The sequence below is a fragment of the Microtus ochrogaster genome, chromosome 6, assembly GCF_000317375.1.
Source record: "Microtus ochrogaster isolate Prairie Vole_2 chromosome 6, MicOch1.0, whole genome shotgun sequence".
Classification (NCBI taxonomy): Eukaryota; Metazoa; Chordata; class Mammalia; order Rodentia; family Cricetidae; genus Microtus; species Microtus ochrogaster.
In genome coordinates this window covers 65,159,328-65,177,365 of record NC_022013.1, presented here as the reverse complement: position 1 = coordinate 65,177,365, position 18,038 = coordinate 65,159,328, and the positions used below count along the sequence as shown (strand labels likewise).

General features: G+C 50.8%; 1 protein-coding gene across 1 annotated transcript in view; it reads right to left on the bottom strand.

Annotated features, from left to right (window-relative positions):
- Dnah1 (dynein axonemal heavy chain 1) overlaps nt 1-18,038 on the bottom strand; it is a 64,511-nt gene that overhangs the window by 43,387 nt on the left and 3,086 nt on the right. Inside the window, exons 2-16 of the mRNA XM_005348721.2 lie at nt 16,753-17,080; nt 15,715-15,787; nt 13,703-13,877; nt 13,233-13,389; nt 12,187-12,319; nt 8,566-8,727; nt 7,784-8,036; nt 5,491-5,648; nt 4,480-4,691; nt 3,648-3,946; nt 2,577-2,727; nt 1,669-1,862; nt 1,272-1,497; nt 617-736; nt 128-210 (exon numbers count right to left, since the gene is read on the bottom strand). Of these exons, the coding sequence (XP_005348778.1) occupies nt 128-210; nt 617-736; nt 1,272-1,497; nt 1,669-1,862; nt 2,577-2,727; nt 3,648-3,946; nt 4,480-4,691; nt 5,491-5,648; nt 7,784-8,036; nt 8,566-8,727; nt 12,187-12,319; nt 13,233-13,389; nt 13,703-13,877; nt 15,715-15,787; nt 16,753-17,046 (2,690 nt within the window). The 5' untranslated portion in view covers nt 17,047-17,080. The remainder of the gene's footprint in view (nt 1-127; nt 211-616; nt 737-1,271; nt 1,498-1,668; nt 1,863-2,576; nt 2,728-3,647; nt 3,947-4,479; nt 4,692-5,490; nt 5,649-7,783; nt 8,037-8,565; nt 8,728-12,186; nt 12,320-13,232; nt 13,390-13,702; nt 13,878-15,714; nt 15,788-16,752; nt 17,081-18,038) is intronic.

The window sequence follows — 18,038 nt, the reverse complement described above, 5'->3', positions numbered from 1 at the left end:
GGGGTAGGTGTGAGCAGAGGTAGGATGAAGGAAACATGCTATCAGCTGGATCTGGCTTGACCTGGGGCTCTACCGGCTCCTGCTGCCCACCCAGCCTCCAGGGTCAGGAACAATGTTCCCTGCTCACTTGTCATTGAAGTCATCTGTGGTAAGGTTGTACAAGAACTCGTCCATGACTTCGTAGTCAGACATGACCTTTACAATCCGCTCCTACATGAGCAGGGGATGATGAACTGGGCTGGGGAGGGGCTACTTGGAGTGGCCGGGGTGGGGCAGGGAGAAGGTGCTTTCTTCAAGAGGGCAAGCTTCAACAGATTTTAAAGCCAGACCCAGGGCTCCAAGAGCCACGGCCACCATATCTCTGGTTCCCATCCTCTGACCTATGCCTTCAGACCTCCTGACTGCCCAAATCTCCACAGCAACCCCAACATAACCCTTGGCTCCTACCAGTCCCTGGATACCTGCTTTACCTCACTACCTGGCTCTGCTCCCCCAGCCTCTGCCTGTCCCAGCCCCCAAGTTCTGATCAATAGTTTTAGGCAACCAGCCCCTGGGCCCCTAATGCATCGCCCACCCCCAGCTTCCTGGCCAGCCAGCACTGGTGGGCCTGCCTTACCTCCAGCACTACCAGCTTCTCAGGAATGCCCTTCATCCAGTCTCGGAGCTCAGCAAGCTCCTCTATGCTGTTGGGCTTCTCATAGATCTTGCGGCTGATGCTGCGGAACTCCTCACAGATCTGGTGGGTGAGGGTTGGAGGGCTCTAGGGACGGTTTTGTGCCCTGCCTACCTTGGGGCCTGTTTCTCTTCAAGAACCCTAGAACCTGGAAGTCAGTCGTTCTGCTATGGCCATACTCTGCCGTGCTTCCAAGACCGAGGCTCCTGGCAGGCTCACTAGATTGCTGAGATCTCTCCTGAGGCAAAGGCGTCACCCAGTGTGCTCCACCTTCTCAGTCTCCTCAGGACCCAGGACACACTTAGGGTTTCTGACATCTGGACTTGCATACCCTCGGCTCTATGGAACAGTCCAGCCCAGGCTGTCCAGAAGGTTTCTAAAAGTCTAGGGACGGCGGTATCAACCTTTTGTTAGCATATGGAGACAAATGAATGCAGACAGGCATAAGCAAGGGTGACTTCCAGGTCCCTTCTTTGACCCAGGCCCCTGAAGACACCCCAGTCTTCACCTGGAGCATCTTACTAGTGGGCGTGTACCATGCGTGCAAGGCTGCTTGTGTGTTGCCGTGGTCGTTGGGGACAGGCCAGTCGTTACTTACATTGTCTACCTCCTTGTGTAAGTTCTTGGCTAGGATGTCCAGCATCGAAGTGGCCAGGGCCTTGCGCTTTTTGGACAGGCTCTGCTTCACATTGTCCACATTGATGTAGAATGGCCCAATGACGATGCTGCTGGGCAGTGAGTTGTCTAGGATCTCTTTCTCCTGCAGGTGGGTGATTACCACTTCCCGAACTTCCTCTGCCGACGGACACTGGATTTGGTAGGTCCTGAAGGAAGAAAACACACGCAAAGAGCAGAGGATGGTTAGCAGGATGGGAGAAGATGCATGCACAAACAGACAGACACACGCACACCTGCATACATGCACACTGACATACGTATACACAAACCGACACATGCTCATACATACACACTGACACATGCACTCATGCACATACTTGAGGAAGGCGGTAATGTCATTGTTGTTCAGTTCCAGGTACTTCCTGTACTCCTTAGCATAGGCCTGCAGTGGGATCATGGCCTTGCGCATGGCATTGGTGATGCTAGCCCGTAGCTCCTCTACCAGTGGCTCATGAAGCCCCACTGACTCCAGCAGAGGGTCGCCACTGATAAAGATGTCCTCCATCACCAGCTTTAAGGAAAAGGACAAGAAAAAGCAGAGCTGAATGAGCCCTGGAGTGGGTGGCAGAGTGGTCTAAAGACGGAATGGGCGCCAGTGTGGGCAAGCGCAGGCAATGTGGCATAGGAGTGAGGTAAGGGCTTGCAATGACATGTCTGAGGAATGACTATGGATGAAAACAAACGCAGAAGCTACTGTGAGACCATATCCTCTCTTCCTGGCCTGACTCAAGCTTGCCAAGGATAGGAGCAAATGAGGCAACCAGGCTGCTGATGGCACTGACCGACGGCATGAAGTACAGGAGGGAACTCGGGTTACAGAGGCTCTCGGGCCTGGAGAGTGGGCTGTGTGCAGCTTGCTGTGCAGCTGTGGTGACGTGAGACCTGGATACTAGCTGTGTGGAACTACATCTGGCTTGACACTCGTGGGGGAGAAGACCAAGGGTGGGATACAGGGCAGCTGTGGCTGGGGTGGGATTACTCCAGTAAGGGTAAGAATCAAACTGATGTCCTAATACTTAGTTGTCTTGTAAAGTGGGTTTAACTTGTTTAATCTTTCCAGGTCTACAAGGCAACAATGTTTGTAGTTCCATTTGTGGTGAGAATGGAAGAAGATATTTATGAATTTCAGAGCCACAGTTACTGCCCGTGGGGACGAACTACTCTGGTCCTTGTGAATGCACTGTGGCTCTCAGCGGCTAGGCTAGGCCTAGCCTGCAGCACATACCTTCTCTAGTTGGGGTACAGCGTGGGTGGCCAGGATACCCTTGTCAAAGAGGTTGAGCAGAGTCATTTCAAACTGCTCTAGGGGCGTGCTGTAGTGTACCCCTGAGGTGTCCAGCACCAAGTCTACGATGAACAGGGGGTTCTTCCGAGGCCTGTAGGCAAGAATTGGGCTCACTGAGAAGGCCTGGCCTTCCTGCTAGAACTGGGATCTCAAGCTCCTTTTACGTAACACTGTTTCTCTTTCCCTACACAACCCCCCAATGAACTAGAAAGAAAGCTTGGGGCTGGTTAGAGAGGTTCTTTGGCTCTTGCCCCAGAAATCCTGGGCCACTACAGAGGTGACACCATCCTACCTTGGTCTTGAGGTCATTGGACAGGTTGGCCAGGCCTAGGCATTTTCTAGAGCCCCCATGCTCTTCCTGAGAGCTTCAGAAGTTTGAGGCACATCAAAGCCTTGCTGACCCACTGAGGGCTCTGTTGATAGCTTCCAACTTACTAAAACTAAATCCAGTCCCCACTACTGAACCCAGGAAGCTCTTGGTGATCTAGACTGGTCCTTCTGGCCTGTCCCATTTCCTCTCACCAGGCCTATCTCCTTTTCCGTATTCCGGCCACACTCGCTAGCATGTCTTTCCTCAGCGGTCCCAAGTCTCTCCTTCTCCTGGTGCTTTTGTTTCAGTTACCTCTAGTGTCCTCATGCCTCAGCTGCTACTTCCTCCCTGACCCCAGAGTACATCATAAAATTGACAATGTTAGTAACTACTAGATATCTTGCTATGCCTGCCTTCCGCTGAAGTAAGATACAGTGAAAACTGCATCTCAGAGTCCCCTAAGACCAACATCTGGTTCATGGCAAGGGTTTAGTATTATCCAAGCAACTCAAAGAGTGACTGTATGACCAGTCAGTGACTGCATGAGCGTCACCAGAATGTAAGCCAGAGCTTACAGGGTAACACTTCTGGGTAACCTAGAGATGGCCAAACTCTGATGTCAAGAACCTGGTGTGTTGGGTACCCTGCCACTGGTTGCCCAATGAAGTCATTTCCCAGTGCCTCTGCCCACCTGGACCCACCTGTAGGGGCTGTTGACAAGGTCTTCCCCCCAGGCCATGTCATCTGTGCAGTCAAGGACACTGCAGCAAGCATCACCTATGAACTGTGAGAAGCTGCTCAGTGAATCCTGCACCAGGAAGCGTAGCGTGTCCTGTAGCATGTACTTGATGAGCTCCATCAGCTTGCGCAGCTTTGACATGAGATAGACCTCCCAGTTGGTCTCATAAAGGTTGTACCAGCCCTTGCTCATGTCTCTGAGGCTGCTTCGCATGGCTACTTTCAGCGTGCTGACCCAGCTATCCTTGAGGAACATCTGCACCTGACGTAGACACAAATGCCATCAAAAAGCCACCCCAGGGACCCATTGTCCACAACTACTATGCTCAAAGATTACTCGAGACCCATATGACAATGGAGGGGAATCCCCTACAGCTTGTGACCAAGCTCTGTGAACCAATACCCTCAGTGTGACATCTGGGGTCCAGAGCTGCTTGGAGGGACTCAGAAACAGCCGTGGGAAAGAGGCAGACACATAGAAGAAGAGGAGGCAGAGAGGGGAGTACACAGATGTGAGAAAGACGGAACTGAGTGGAGAGAGGCTGCAGCTACGCCCTCACACCCTGGGGTGTGGTTCCTGCTCTCCCTTAGGATGGGAGATCTGCCCTAAGGCCACCAGGGCTGGCTCAGAGGGACTGGTAAGGAAGCCCACCCTGATTCTCCTTGCCTTGCAAGACGAGCTCTACCCTGGCTCCATCCTTGCTCCACCCTTGCCCCACTCCAGCAGGCCCTGATGCTTGTGTTGTTCCCATAAGGGCTGGAGGCCCCATCCTCCATGCTCTGATGCCCAGGTACCTGGGAGAAGGTTTGAGACTGGATCTGCTCAAATTCCTCCAGGCGGCTGTACTTGGAGAGGCTTGAATGGAACAGGGACATGGAGGTCACCTTGTTGCATTCAGCCCGCACCTTGCTCAGAGCAGTGATGACTTCTGGCCGAGTGAGCAGGGACACAAAAGTGAAATCCTCTTTTTGCTCCCGGAAGGGGTACTTGGGGATACTCACCAGCCCTGCAGAGGTGGGGGCAAAAGCCAGCATCAGACCTGCCTGGAACACACTGAGGACAGGACTTATCTAGAGTGCTTGATGGAGGGGACACAACCGCTTCCTTCCCAGGAGAGTCACTTCATTCCCAGAACCAATCTTTCCCTACTCTAGCCTTTGGGCCCTGAGGCCCACAGTGAGTCACCTGCCCTGAGAGTCCCTCCAGGTTCATTCGTGGACCCCTCCCTATCTTCTATCCACGCTATATGAAGCCAGAGGCTGGTCAGGAGCCTACCCTGGGACCCCAAAGAGGGAATATATTGGCTGCTGTCCACATCCCAGCCTGTATCTTGGGCACAACACACACAAGAAGTGGTGACCAGGAAATGTACTCTGCATGTATGGCTGGGCTCAAAGCAAGGAGAACTCTTGAGTTTGTTCTGAGACTTGATCTTCTACATGTCCATGGAGCTGTAGCAATGCCAACTCTATTCTTGTTACTGAAGGAAGAAAGGCTTATATACCTTTGGGATCTGACTATCATGATCCTAATGTCTACTTTTGACAATGGCTTCCTGGTACATATTTACCTTGTGGCTTCTGCATTATTCGGAAACATGCGCGTGCATGCACACACACACACACATACACACACTGTTCCTTGGACAAGATTTTCCTGGGTATCTGGCAAAAAAAGGTATAAAGTCTAGGGACAGGGTGGGCACAAGGGAGTACCAGGTTTATGAGGCCTTAGTGACTGAACAGAAAGAAAGGCAGGGGTGGGCGAGCAGGCCAGGTGGGCAGCCAGAGTCCGCTGGCTCTCACCTTGATCCGGTACCTTCTCTTCCTCTTTCTGGGGAAGAGTCACATAGGAGAACGTGTCTGGCTTAGAAGAGACAATCTTGTCAAAATTGATCTTGTTCATGCTTCGCTCATAATCCAGGCTCACTTCTCTGGCCAGGCTGCTCAGGTGCTCCAGGACCCTGCCACAGAGGGGGAGACAGGAAGTCAGCGGGTTCATACACTCCGCTGAGTTTAATTATGAATGAAAATATAGTTTATATGTAGAAGAAACAAACTGAGGGCCAGTGGGAAGGCTCGGGTGGTGAAGGTGTTTGTCACCAAGCCTGATGACTTGCATTTGATTCCCAGAATCCACATAGCAGAAGGAGAGAACAGACACCCAAAAGTCATCTTGTGACCCCTATATGTACTGTGGCATGTACACATCTCTTTCTCTCTCTCCAAATGTAATTTTAAAATCTTAACTTAGAAAATTAAACTAATCGAGCCAAACTACATCTCATAAGATATATAAATATCCTATTGGTGAGAAAGATTCAAATCAAATCAGCTTTGAACACAATACTTTGACTATATTCTCCCATCCTAAAGAGAGAAAAAGGATACAAGTGCCAGAATGTCTATTGAGAAGCTGGGAGTGATGGCCCATGCCTGTAACCCCAGGACTGGAGTGATGGCCATGCCTGTAACCCCAGTACTGCAGTGATGGTCCATGCCTGTAACCCCAGGACTGCAGTGATGACCCATGCCTGTAACCCCAGTGCTGGAGTGATGGCCCATGCCTGTAACCCCAGTACTGTAGTGACGGTCCATTCCTGTAACCCCAGGACTGCAGTGACGGTCCATTCCTGTAACCCCAGGACTGCAGTGATGACCCATGCCTGTAACCCCAGTGCTGGAGTGCTTGTAGAAGAAGGATGATGAGTTCAGGACTGTCTCAAAACAGACAAATGAAATTTAGAAACCGTACCGAGTTTATTTTTTCCTAACTGGCACAACCCATTCAAAGCTATTATTGGTATAGTCAAGGACGGACCATATAAGGCAACGTGTGTTGAACAATGGAACCGATTTTCTTCAGGTGAAGACAGTCACACGTATGTCAAAGTGAGAATGAGCCATGTGACATCAGAGTCAGTCTGAAGGTATTGGGCTCATGCTTGAAGAAAACAGATCGACACAGGGAAAATAAGGAGAGGTAGAGGTGCTAGATATAAGATTGTGTCCAGAAGAACATTTCCCCTTGACCCTGTCTACTCTAAGGAACTTGTGGCAATACATTTAATGCCTAAGTCCTGGCTTCCGAACTCCCCACTAAAAGCAACTGGAGCTTCTTGGAGAAAGAGCCTATTCGGGGACCTGGGTTCACTTCCCAGCACTCACATGGCAGCTCACAACTGTCTGTAACTCTGGTTCCCACGTGTGGTCCTCACTGACACCAGGCACACACATGTTGCATAGACATAGGAACAGGTACTCACACACATAAAAACAACATTTAAAAGGTTTTTCTTTTAAAAGGCAGTTTCGAGACTGGATATGGAATATACAAATTAAGCCCGGGACTTCCTGCTGTGCCAGGAAGTAGGAGCACACTCAGAGAATGAGAGGGCGGAGCAGAAAGTCACAGGGTTAGCCTGAGGAGGCCGTGCCTCAGTGCGCTCCAGCCTTTTCAACATCACAAGAATTCATGAGTCCGTCACCTGTGCCAACCTGATACAAGCTAGAGATATTTGCAAAGAGAAACCTCAGTTGAAGAATGCCTCCCTCAGATTGCCTGTTGGCAAGGTCTGTGGAATGTTTTCTTTTTTGTTTTTCGAGACAGGGTTTCTCTGTAGCTTTTGGAGCCTGTCCTAGAACTGGCTCTTGTAGACCAGGCTGGCCTCGAACTCACAGAGATCAGCCCGCCTCTGCCTCCAGAGTACTGGGATTAAAGGCATGCACCACCACCACCCGGCTTAGGATGTTTTCTTGATTAATGATTGCTGTGAGTGAATTTAGCCCACCCATGAACAAGTGGTCCTAAGCTGTATAAAAAATCAGGTTGAGCAAGCCAATGAGGAGCAAGCCAGGAAGCAGCAATCTTGCCTCTGGATTCCTGTTCCTGCCTTGACTTCCCTCAGTGATGGGCCCAGAAGGACAAGATGAAATAAACCCTTTCCTCTCCAAGTTGCTTTTGGTCATGGTGTTTCACCCCAGCAACAGAAGCTCCAACTGAGACATCATCCCGCAGAGATGTGTCAGCGGTTGCTCTGTACCCTGGCAACACTACCCCCATAGAAACGTTCAGGGAGGCTGCAGCACCCGGACTCACTGCGGCCCTTTGCGCATGCGCGGTGTGCTTAAAGCCCATTGCTTTATCTTGCTCAGGCTCTGCTCGTTGATGACCCGCTGGCCCTCAGTCGGCATGCAGTCCACATACAGGTTGTACAGTAACAGCGCCTCTGTGTTCTTGCGCAGAGTGTTGGCCTGGACCACGCGCTGTGTGAACACGCGAGGATCTTCAGCACAGAAGAGCAGCTGGATTCGTGGCACCCAGTACTGAGAGACCAGAAGAGGTGGCCTTCCTGGGGGTGGGTGGAAAGGTGAAAGGGACGCATAGTCAGGCACTCTGGGCTGGAGTACTGGGTTCGGGTTGGCCCTGCTTCAGCTGTTGCCTCTGAGCAAGTTGTCATTGTTATCTCAGGGTGTGGTGCTCCTCACAGTCAAACGCCATTTCCTGCTCTGCCCACTTCATAAGGTATAATGGATGCATGTGAAAATACTTTGTAAATTGTAAAGAGCTATGCCCTGGCAGGAGTTACACAGGGGTGGCCATCCAGGTGGCTATTCCCTTTTTCCACGCTCCAGAGCAAACATGACTAACTTGGTTTCCATTATGATACCACGCTGAAAGCCACGGGGCCAGCTGCTCACAGCTAGTGAGTGGCCCTCTGCCTTCTCCAGGTCCTCTGCTTCAAACTGGTCAGGGGACAGGACCTGGCTAATTGAATCAGGTAGGTAGAATTCAGAACTGAGCTGGTGGGGTTGGGCTGTAGTCACAGGCTGGGCTACTCTGGAGCTGGGATCTACCCGGGAAAGGCATGGAACTTGTACCGTTGGGGGTGACACCTCCATTCACGATGGGCATCCCCATTTCGTCGCGCACCAAGCCTCTCTTGTCAGTTTTCTGCACCAAGTACAGTTTCTTTTCTTCGTCGTAGTCAAGGACGCCAACATCACACCACTTATAATCCAGGTTCTGATTCTTGGGGTCCTCTAAAACAGAGGAGTTTCTGAGTGAGGCAGCCAATGTTGTAAATAGAGCTCAGAGGTAACTACACTGGTGTCTCTTTTCCCAGGACACCCCTTTCTGGCTCCAGCTTTTATCTGCTTCCTCTCAGATGAGCTGACCTCTGAGAAAGCCTCAGTCACAGGAGGACCCAGAAAGACTAGGCCTTGGGGCACAACCCTCACCAGAGTGGAGAAAGACACAGGTGAATGGGGAACCATGAAAGGTGTGGCCAAACAAAAACCTGCCCTGTGGAGTGCAGAGCCTGCTGGCACTCTGGGCCACACTGGTATGCCAAAGGTTCAGGGCCAGACCGGGCTACAATGTGAGTGCAAGGAAGGTGTGGCAACTCAGTTACACCCTGTCTCAAAATGAAAAGCTTTTTAAAGGGGTTGGGGGCTGGAGAGATGGCTCAGCAGTCAAGAGCACTGGCTGCTCTTCCAGAGGATTGAGGTTTAATTCCCAGCACCCACATGACAACTCTCAACTGTCTGTAACTCTGATTTCAGGGGATCTGACACGCTTTTCTGGCCTCTAAGGGCACCAGATACACATGCACGGTGCACAGATACTCATGCAGGCAAAATATCCATAAAGAAAACAAAACAAAAATCAGAAATTAAACTGTTGAGGACCACAAGTGGTCATCATGGGTGAAGTTAGATGACCTTTTTAAGGTGACCGAGACACCTCTGGATATAGAGCCACTGACCACTATGGGACAGGACAGGACAAGACAGGGCAGGGCAGGGTCAAGAACGTCTGTCTTTTCTGCTCATATACCGTGTGTCTGCCTATCCGTGTAACTTCTGGGCTTGCTCTGTCTCAGGCCCTTTGCACTGGCCATGACTACCGCCTGATGATTTGTCCCCTGCTCAAGTGGTTCCTCCCTGGAGAAGCATCTCTGCTGCACATAGCTCTCTAACCTGCTATTCTTGGTCATGCTGTTGTCGGTTCCCAAGGCCAGGAGCCATTTTTGTCCCACCTTAAGCACAGCTAAAGACTTGGACTCAGGACAGAGATTGGAGCATAGTTGGTATTAAATACGTTATTGAAAAAGTAAGATGCACGCACAGTAGCCTGCAGAGAACTTCTCCACACGGAATGGCTTAAAATGTGTTCTCCAGTATGGGTTAAGGAAGGAAGGCTGGAATTCCAGAAAGATGGCGCCTGCCTCTGACATCAGATAGTCAAGGAAGCACCGCCGTGTGCCCTTCACCTATCTGGTTCTACTTTGCTTTTCTCTCTTCCTGGGATGTTTCCTTTTTGAAAAAATAATCTTCATCTTGGCTCAACTTATAGGAAAATATGTCCCAAGAGACTACCAGACAAAATACGAGGTCCCTGACAGATGCTCCCTGTGAGCCCATCTTTGCTCTAGTGTACCTTGCTCAAGGCCAGGGCCCCAGTGAAGCGAGAAGGCTGGAATTCAGCATATTTAAGGTTAATGCTTCCCATTCTCTATGGCTTAATTGCCAGGAACTGGAGAACTGGAATCAATTTAGTTAAACATTTCTGTAGTTTAAGCCCAAAGTAAAGGAAACACTCTGGGCTTCTTGTCTGCTTCAGATAAATTGATTCCAGTATTAATATATTTTTCAAATGAAACATATTTGTAGCCTGCTCAGAGAACTGTCATGGGCCTCCCAGAGGATATACACTTTTAGCCCTGTTCTTGCTCATCTAGTCCTGTCTTCCACCTGATGACTGGATAACTGGAACTACTCTCTCCACACATCACCATCCACCCCAGAGAGGGGACGGAGCAGCCTGAGGAACCTTCCTATGAAGGCTGCATGGGACCAGTCATGCAGGCAGGCCCTGTCACTGCTCCTAACAGCAGGCAATTGAAGAGAACTGCAGTGCCCATTGGGCCACAGATCAGAGGCCAATGGAGATACCATAGGCATTTTGTAAACAGATGTGTGGTGCGGGGCAATTGTCTATATTCTGTCAATTATGTTTTAAATAAACACTGATTGGCCAGTAGCCAGGCAGGAATTATAGGTGGGACAACCAGACAGGAAGTAGAGGCAGGTCAATGAGAACAGATTCTAGAAAGGAGGAAGCCCATTCCTCCCCAGTCCTGTCCAGACACTGAAGAAGCAAGAAGTGACTACGCTGCTGAAAAAGGTACTGAGCCATGTGGCTAACACAGATAAGAATAATGGGCTAATGTAAGTTATAAGAGTTAATAAGAAGCCTGAGCTAAAAGGCCCATCAGTTTATCATTAATATAGACATCTGTGTGATTTCTTTGGGACTTAATGACTGTGGGAACCGAACAGAAACTCAGTAAACAGATGTGGGTGGCACCTGATGGATATATGATGGAAAGGGTGTACCAGTTGTGGTAGACATGTAACAGTGAGGCAGACACACGAGGACACGTGGAGGATGTGACCCTGGGGTAGACACACGAGGACACGTGGAGGATGTGACCCTGGGGTAGACACACGAGGATACGTGGAGGACGTGACAGTGGGGTAGACACACGAGGACACGTGGAGGATGTGACACTGGGGTAGACACATTAGGATGTGGGGTGGATTTGTGACAATGTGGTGGAAATGTGTTTGAATACAACATGCCAGGAAGGGGGATGGTGTGTGACATAGTGAATGCGACCATGGATGTATGTGACAACTTGTGTATGCATGCCTCTCTGAGCAACTCTGTGACAGTTTGTTGTTCACGCAAGAGAAAGAGCAGAAACTGGGTGGTGGTGCACACCTTTAATCGCAGCTCTTGGGAGACAGAGATAAGTGTATCTATGATTTTTAGGCCAGCCTGGTTTATAGAGTGAGTTCCAGGGCATCCAGGGCTACACAGAGAGACCTTGTCTCAAAAACCCAGGAGGGAAAGAGGAGTCGCTGAGAGCAGGAGAGGATGGATGGATGGTCTGTAACTGTGCCCTTAAACATTTCCGTGTGTGTGTGTGTGTGTGTGTGTGTGTGCGCGCGTGTGTGCGTGTGTGTGTGTGATGTCTTCCTCTGTTGTTTTCTGCCTGCTCCCTTGATAGCAGATATCTCACTGAACCCAGAACTCACCATCTCTTGGTCAGGCTGGCACTAGCAAGCCCATGTGATCTCCCCACTCTCCCCACATCCCTAGTACTGTGGTTACAGGTGTGACCACCACACTTTGCTTTTTGCCTGAATTCTGGGGATCTGGAACAGGTCCTCATGCTTGGGCAACAAACACTCTTACCCACTGAGCCATCTCCCTAACCTCCCAAAGTTTGTTTCTTTGTTGTCTTGTCCCCAGTCCTCCTGACAGCACTGTCCTTGGTCTTTGCGTCCAGATTCTTGGACTGTGCCATAGCTAGGGAACTTCAACAGAGACTTTAGCTCTCCTGGTTACCTGGTCCCAGGGCAGACTGAGTGTCTTGGCAAGGGGTTGCTGGGACAAGACAGTTCTCCCAACCCCAGGGTAGTCCTACTTACCATGGCCCAGAATGTCATCGGTGGGAAGAAGGGCTTTTCCAGGGACAGGCTTCCTGTCTTCAGATCCTGGCTCCAACCCCATGTTGAGCCACTCTTTGGGAGTTCGGCAATCAAACTCTTCATTATCAAACACCTTGGCAAAAACAGACAACTGTCCAATGAAGCAGTTCCCCTAGTGCCCAAGCAAAATTGAGCATGCCAGAGGCTTCTACAGCCTCCGTAGCTAACTCCAGGCAGTACTAGACTGATCTGTAAGAGCTCTGCTGCTTCCACTGACCCCAGTGTTTGAACGAGGGGTGTTGCCCCGGATATATGTCTAGCCAAGTCACTCAGGGCTCAGTGCAAGGGTGACCAGGGTCTCAGAGGAGGACGTGGGCTCTCTTGACTCCTGTGGGGGAAACACTGAGCTCAGGCCCAAGGGGACAGATAGCTCTGGGGTTTCCTGAGAAATCCATGCTGATCAGAAACAATAGAGACTCGGTGCTCTCAGAGGGTGACCTTGGTCAGTTTTGCTTCCCACAGGGGCTCCAGCCAAGGGATACACAGGGCCACAGAGGAAGGGAGGAGAAGACATCAAGAGCTGGGGTCTGACTGTGCTCCCTCTTTCTCCTCCCCAGATTCAGTTCCCCTGTTTGTACCTTGAGAAAGCGGTACCAAATCCCTCCTACATCTTCCTCTCCCCATTTCGTAAGCTCCCATCACCAGGGGCTCTAGTCAGGGGGTAGTACACACTACAGGGGGTAGTCTAGTACACACTTCATCCTGGCTGCTTACAGATGCCTGTGGCCAGGGCTGGGATACAGAGCAGGCACATGGGCTGTAAACAATTCCAGGGAAGAAGTGGGGAAATGATGACTTACTTGTGTGGGGGCTACGTCTGCTTCTACCCAGGATCTACAAACACCTGGGGTGAGTTGTGATTATTCCATCATGTGAGAAATGAGTGCCTATGGCTGAAGTGGGAGTCCCCTTTGTCATGTGACTCCTTGAGCTTCCCCTGGGGTTCAGGGCCACCACCTATCAGCAATCATGGCAGTGCAGCTCACCTTCAATGGGAGATATATGGGGAAGAGTGGGTCATGGCCCTGTTCGATGGTTTGCGGGTTCTGCAGGTCTGGATGTCTGGGCATGAGCTTGTTGGAGTCAATGCCCTCATCGGCCAACAGTTGCTCAATGTCCAGGCGCAAGTATTGTTGTTTCCTCCTAGCCAGAGCAGGGAGAGTCATAGGATGGCATAGGATCAGGGATGTCAGTAAAGACCCAGGGCCCCAACTATCCCTTCTAGCCTGCCCTGGCAGCCTCATTTCATTGATTTAATTGCTACCCTCCCAAATTCCACAGCAAGGAAAGCCATTTGTTCCTATTTAAAAAAAAAAAAAAAGAGTTGTTTGCACACTTACACATGCCCTGCTGTGGGCTTGTCACCTCATGGTCTGCAGTGCCCCACCCCTGGAGCCTGGCGGATGCTTCCTCCCCCCCTCCAGGGCAGGCTCCCTCTGCAGCCCTCATGGCATACCTTTCGATCTCAGTCTTCCGAGGGCACTGGCCAGGCAGCACATGGAATGGGACCTGCACCTTGGGTTCATAGGCCTGGATCGGGAAGTCCGTCTGAGTGTGCTGCCGTGTGGTGGTGCCAATGCGCTGCTGCTCCACACGCTCCTGGAAGTCCTCAGGGACCTTGAACGATTCAACTGTGGGTGGAGGAGACATGAGCAGCTGAGGGGTCGGGCCAGGACCAACAGCTCTACTCTGAGCCACCCCATAAGGTGTGTCCTCAGACAGGGTGCAGGGCGGCATGTCCTGCGACATAAGGCATGTCCTCAGACAGGGTGCAGGGTGGCATGTCCTGCGATGTGCAGCACTTAGGTTTGCCTGGTGCTTGGCAGGGTTGGGAGAAATGAGAAACCGCGGGCTGTTATGCCAGTCCAAGGTCAGCATTGCCCATTCCCTCACAAGCTACCAATTATTCTGATACCGGGGACCAATGCTAGTGACAGTCATGGCTGGACAGGAAGATAAAGTGGGGGCCGCCCTCCCTGCTACTCAATCCCAGACACCCACGGTGTGTTACATGTCAGAGTCTGAACCCCACATGTTCTTTGGACTTGTTTCCGGGACTGAGGCATTTTGGATACCGTAGGAGTGGCCTCTATGGGACCCTTATGCCACCAAATGGGTGCTGTCCCTATTTAGACAATGACAGACAGAGGCTTCCATTCTAATTCTGGGAGAGGGAGACAGTGGGAAGAGAGTTGTAGGTAGGTCGGCCTATCATCCTAGCCATGACAGGGGTATTCAGGGAAGAGAGTTGTAGGTAGGTCGGCCTATCATCCTAGCCATGACAGGGGTATTCAGGGAAGAGAGTTGTAGGTAGGTCGGCCTATCATCCTAGCCATGACAGGGGTATTCTGAAACACAGGTGAACCGAGACCATATAGGTAAAGAAAGGGGGTGTGGGACTATGCTGTAGAACACCATGTGTTACTACTCTCCCTATGTTCTGTGTGACCCTGTGATCCCCTCCTGGGACCCCACCTCCTCTCTGGAGTAAAAAAGCAGTTAGAGGCATGAGCTAATTTTAGGGGTAGCCTTTGGAATCACACAGAAGCCTGGGCTAGTGTCTGAGATTTTGCTGATGCCTCGGGTCACTGAATAGACGTCTATCAGTGCCTGACAACACCCTGGGGCCTGTTGGGATGTTTCTCCTTCTGCGAGTAGGCTGCTGAGCCACTGGCCTTCCCTGTGGCCCACCTCTGCCATGGATGGGAGGGGCACCATTCACATCCTTTGTAGGCTGAGACCCGGGTTCAGTGCCATTTCCCAAATCCTAAGTGCTTGTGAGACGGTTGACCCTTGCACAAACATACATTATGTCTATGGTTTTGATATTTTCTGGGCCATTTTAAGGGGTTCACAGACTTGGGGACTAACAGAGCTATTTTGAACAGTGTTAGGAAGAAGCAAAGCCTTTCTTGGGGTAGAAATAGGGATGGATGCTTGGGACCGTGGGGTATCTAGGTCTGATGGAAGGGTTATATTGTCTGTTGAAGAAGGAAAACAATAGGGGCAAATCCCTCTTATAACCTGGACTCTGCTAGGGCCATCTTCTCCTTGCTTCCAGGCATGCTCTGAGGATTGCCATGAAGCCCACTGATAGTCCTCTTTCCGTTAGGAAAGATCTCTCGGGCATCTACCTGTGACAGGCTCCATTTCAGAACGGTTCAAACATGATCTTGGCTTCCCGACAGTCATATTCTGAGGGATGAGGAAAACTCAAACCCTACCGAGCCTAGACCAGTAGAGAGAATTATGGCCCTCAGGAGCCCAAGACCAGGCTCTCCCTCAGCTCCTCTGAGGGTCAGGACAAAGCACTACTGTGAACTGGGTCTTTGCCAAGCTCCATAATTCACTAATATCATTTCACCCTTGAAGAAGCTAAGACTTTCTGCAGGAAGAGGCCATTTCCTCGAGACCTGAGATAGTCTGAATGTCCATTAACACTATATGCCCAAACCTCCCAGTACTGACCTTTGGGGGTAAACTTGTCAAGATCAGCTTTACGAATCAAATTCTGGGACATGTAGGGGCCACGGCACACATTCTGAAACAAAGCACAAAACCTTGAGCGTGTACAAACATCCCACAGACAGTCAGGACCCAGGGATGATCCTAAGGCTGGGTGTTTCCCAACTGCCCACCAGAGAGCACCCCAGAAGTATGGGGGTGAGCTTATACACATTGTTCAAACTCTATGGTGGATGACAGACTGAGGTCACCTGGGACACCCCTGGCTGCCCTGTTTGAGTCCAGCATAGTTTCCTTCCAGAGAACACCCCAGCATGTGTCCGAAACTGCAAAGCCAGGAGTTGTCTCTACCTAGTTCCTTTCCCAGGGGCCACTCTAGCACTACTGGTGAGCCGGGTACCAGTGCATCCTCGCTGCTTCTCCAGTCTTTCCCCTGCCTAAAATCCCCCTAAGGCTGCTCGGAACCTGCAGGGCTCTGGGAACCCTCTTCTAGCTTCCTTCCAGTCTCCCTCATCTCCCTCCAGGCCCCAGCATCATCCCTTGATCTCTCTCTGTTTACATTCTACACACACTTCTTTACCCGGGCCGCGCCTTCTCTCGGGATCCCAGGGTCTTTCAACCAGCATTTCTCCCTGCTTGACATGTTCTTCAGCCCCTATCTTATCCAGCAAGTAAATCGCTAGCTTTTAGATCTCAGCAGAATGCTGCCTCGTCCACACACCCCTTCTTAACCAGAGCTGGTACTGGGGGACTTCCGAAGGCCATCACAGCGGGGATGTGAATGTCTTATCTTTACTCTGTCTCCTGTGCTCAGCTCTGGGTCTGGCACATGGGAAGAGCATAGTGATGAACTGACAAATGGTGACCTGAAGCATGGATGAGCTAGGTGTGTGGTAGGGCAAATGGATGATGGACAGATACATAGGTACAGTCAGGTAGCTAAGTGGACCAATGGACTGACACTGAGTGGGACAAAGAGATGGGCGAATGGAACCCACCTGGCAGGGATTGAAGCTGGCAAGGGACATCTGCCACACTCACCCCAAGCTGGTCTAAGGTTCCAGGACTGAGGACGTCAGAGTAGAACCCACGCTGCTTCATTAGGGGGTACTTCTTATCAGTGCCTGTCAGAGGTGACTTCCGGGGCTGCCCTAAATCTGAGAGGGGTAAAGGTGGGGGTTTGGGGTCAGCAATGGGAGATATTCTTTCTAAACGATGAGATGATTCTTGGAGTATCTTCTGCAGGTCATATTCTGGTTTTCCATGAGTCGGTACTGGGCAGCACCCTAAGCCCTGAGAGCTCCTTCCTGGCTGTTCTCTATCACACCGTTCCATGCTGCTCTTCAGAGAGTTGTCCCGGCTAGAACGCCTATGAAAAGATAAGCATCATTCACACTTGGACAACCTATGTCTCGGCCCAGGTAACACTGTGATTCATGGATTGCCAGACTGCCTCTCTACATCAAGTCCAAGTCTACTACACATGGGTAACAGAAAAGGACAATGCAAGAGTCCCACAGGTGACAATGGCCTTCCAGGAGAATCAAGGGTTGAGGGAAGGAAACTGTAGATGCCTCCAGCTCTGTGCCTCCTGACCTTCCCACATTCTCCCTTCTTTTAGCCAGCAAGGCCTGGCTTCCCTGCTGTAGGAGGTGAAGGGGGAGACCCAGAGCTCACTCACTCAGTGAGTTTCCCTGCAATGGCTTTCAATACAGTCAAAAGTAGTCCCAGTACCCTAGCCCAGACCTACTGGACTAGTCTCCTCCTACTCCTCCTCCTCCTCCTCCTCCTCCTCCTCCTCCTCCTCCTCCTCCTCCGCACTCCACTCCTCATCATCCTTCTCCTCCTCCTCCTCCTCCTCCTCCTCCTCCTCCTCCTCCTCCATGTGGGCACAAGGTCACCACACCCACCCACACTCATGCTTGCCCAGTTCATTTCCCCCATATCCCAGGGGTCAGAAGATGCAATGATCTGGCCAATATGATGAGAAATTTGACCATCCTTGGGCCCACAGATCTTCCTTTAAGCCTTCCTGTCTTCACAGAGGAGTAGCAGGTGTCTCTGGGCTATGGCCATATCCACCACCTTAAGGACAAGGGTTTGCAGGGTGATTATTCAAGCCCTTCCTATACCACAGCTACCTTTTAGTTACCTCAATCATTATCACCAGGGGAAATCCTTAAGCAGGAGAGTGTTACAATAAGTTAGATAAATGTGTAGGGAAGAAGAGGTTTTCATGTAAGGGTACAGAGATAAAAGGAGGTCTAACAAAGATCAGTGAAAAAATATTATGTGTGTTTTGCATGAATGTGTGTGCACATGTGTCT